This window comes from Fonticula alba (genome assembly GCF_000388065.1).
Source record: "Fonticula alba strain ATCC 38817 unplaced genomic scaffold supercont2.6, whole genome shotgun sequence".
Classification (NCBI taxonomy): Eukaryota; order Rotosphaerida; family Fonticulaceae; genus Fonticula; species Fonticula alba.
In genome coordinates, this window is record NW_009242976.1 from 2,046,130 (window position 1) to 2,048,651 (window position 2,522).

A 2,522-nucleotide genomic window follows, 5' to 3' on the forward strand; every position below is an offset into this window, starting at 1 on the left:
CCCCCCCTCCGCCCCCCGTATCGCCACAGTGTTCTGCTGCGTCGGCGCCTTGGCTCTCACCAACTCGATTGATAAGCACATCGACCGCGACCACCTGGGCTGGTGGCTGGCCGAGCGCCAGCTCCCGAACGGCGGTCTGAATGGCCGTCCGGAGAAGCTGGCAGATGCACGTCCCCCTTTGATGCTCCCCCTCCCTGCCTGTCCCTCCGCGCGTTTGGCGGCTCCCTTCCCCCATGCTGACACACGCGCACATGTATGCACCTTCGTTCTTCGCATGCGCCGCCCCTGGCTTCCGCAGGTTTGCTATTCCTGGTGGTGCCTCAGCGCGCTGACCATCCTGGACCGGCTTCATTGGATCTCGGCCGAGCCGCTGTCCAACTTCATCCTCAACGCCCAGGCCCTCGAGGACGACCAGTACTCGCGCGAGTCGGCCAACAAGCTGTCCGGCCAGGCGCTGGACGATGCGCAAGACCACGGCGGCATTGCCGATCGTCCGGGTGACCGGCCCGACGTCTTCCACACGCTTTTCGGGGTAGCCGGTGCGCGCACCTCTCGAGTCGCGGGCTGATGGGGGTTTCTTTCTTTGTTTCTTTCTCTTTTTTTTTTCGCTCCCCCAGCCCCGGACATTGGAACAGCTCATCACGCATTCCCGCTTGCCGGGTGACTTCCCCCTGACACTCTCCTTTTTCATGCGCACACGCGTGGGCACACACCTTTCAGGTCTTTCCCTGCTGAAGTATCCCGGCCTGGAGCCCGTGGACCCCCTCTTCTGCATGCCGCTCAAGGTGACCCAGCGCCTTGGCCTGGCCAAGGAGAAATACTGACGGGCATCCGGATGTATCCGGCACAGGCCCAGGCGGTGCTGCTCGCTGACAGGACCGGCGCCTGAAGTGGCCCCCTGTGTGCCGGGCTCCCCGGCTACTGACGTCCCCCACTTGGCTGGCGTATGCACACATCAATACACATACATACACAGCGGCACGGCTGCACGCGAGGGACAGCCGATTCGAGACAGGGGGAGGATCGTTGGGTATATTGGATTGCTCTCGCGCGTGACGCAGGCCCGCACATGCCGAGTCTGAGAGGAGGAAAGGATGATACGAACGGCAGGGGGACGCGGCAATCTCGCTGGGAGACGGTGGGAAATAGCAGAGAAGAGGAAGACCGGGGAGCGGGGGGGGGGGGGGGCCTGTCCGCCGGAAGAGCGGAGGAGGCGCCTACGCGGCGGGAAGGGGGCCATGCTTCATGCGGAAAGGGACATACACAGACACACGCGCACGCACGAACAAGGACTGAGCCGGCGTGAGCGCGGAGGTGCCCTGCCGGGGAGAGCAGGGGGCCGGAGACCCGATCAGCGATTGGAGAGCCGAGAGAGAGGGAGAGAGGAGCGGGTCCACCCAGGAAAGAGCAGACACGAGGAGACATGGACAGGGCACAAGGCAGGGAGAGGGGAGGGGCCGGTGCAACGGGCCCCTCTCAGGGGAAGAGGGGGAAGAGCTCAAAGAAGTGTGCCGGGAGGTGGCCCCCGACGCTGTGATGCAGCAGCCAACTCAGCTGCCGCAGCCCGATGGTTCCCTCCTCGATGTGGGTCCGAGGGAAACGGAAGGCCCCGGCACGGTCCAGCACGTACGCCTGGTACGCCTGGTCCGGGTGGTGAGGGTGGTGGTGATGATGATCGGCCGCCTCCGCCTGACCCATGCCGAGCAGATTGCCGAAGCTGCCGAAACTCCCGAAGGCCGAGAGGCTGGCATTGCGCGCCGGAGGGAAGGCCGCCGACGGCCCTGCGGACAGCATCGGCGTCTGCGGGGCCGGGCCCTGTCGCATGGACTCGTGCCGGTTGAGGATGCGGCTTCGGGCCAAATTCAAGCCCACATGCTGACTGGACGAGGCCACCAGGCCGGCCTGCTGGGAAATGATGGACAATGTTGAAAGGGCGCGCTTTGAGCCGGCAGGGAGCAAGGAGAAGAAGAGACCAGGAACGGGCGGCAGGGACGGAGGCGGAGGAGAAAGGCCGGCAGGGGCAAAAGCAGGCGGAGAGGGCAGGAGCGTGCGAGGGAGGCGTCAGGTATCGGCACAAGGCAAAAGCGACAGCAGGGTGCCCGGCCGGCCGGACCCGGCGCCTGGCAACACACCTGGAGCATGTCCCCGGCCGAGGACTCGATCCAATGCAGGGGGAAGGAGAAGCGCTCCAAGACATGGGCCACATCGGACGGGATGACCGGCGGGCGCTTGAAGGTCACATCCGAGGCCGAGTAGGTCAGGCTACGCCGGCTGAGAGCGGTCAGCAGGGCAACACGCTCCTTCGAGCCCATGGCCTCGAAGGATTGCACGCTCTCGAGCTCGGTCAAGATGGAGGATGTGAAGGCGTAGGCCTCGACAACCGGGGCGATGGACGCAGCCAGGAGCTGGGCATGGCGGAGGTTCTTGGACTGCCGGGGCAGGGGCAACCGGCGCACACAGGAACATTAGTTGGTGGAGCAGCAGGAGCAACAGTAGCGACAGGGCTTGGGGGGGGGGGGGGG

At 65.4% G+C, this 2,522-nt stretch overlaps 2 protein-coding genes across 3 annotated transcripts in view; one reads left to right on the plus strand and one right to left on the minus strand.

Annotated features, from left to right (window-relative positions):
• Positions 1-995, plus strand: part of H696_04095 — a 3,008-nt gene extending 2,013 nt beyond the window's left edge. The window contains exons 5-7 of one of the 2 annotated variants that reach the window (XM_009497978.1): positions 30-166; positions 299-539; positions 721-995. In XM_009497978.1, coding sequence (XP_009496253.1) covers positions 30-166; positions 299-539; positions 721-824 — 482 coding nt within the window. In that variant the 3' untranslated portion in view covers positions 825-995. Of the gene's footprint in view, positions 1-29; positions 540-720 lie in introns of both variants that reach the window. The other variant, XM_009497977.1, reaches the window with a different exon arrangement.
• Positions 996-1,017: 22 nt separating this feature from the next.
• The window catches only part of H696_04096 (hypothetical protein), a gene marked incomplete at its 5' end in the record, with an annotated part of 6,381 nt that continues 4,876 nt past the window's right edge, over positions 1,018-2,522 (minus strand). Inside the window, 2 exons of the mRNA XM_009497979.1 lie at positions 1,018-1,938; positions 2,133-2,429. Coding sequence (XP_009496254.1) covers positions 1,477-1,938; positions 2,133-2,429 — 759 coding nt within the window. The 3' untranslated portion in view covers positions 1,018-1,476. The remainder of the gene's footprint in view (positions 1,939-2,132; positions 2,430-2,522) is intronic.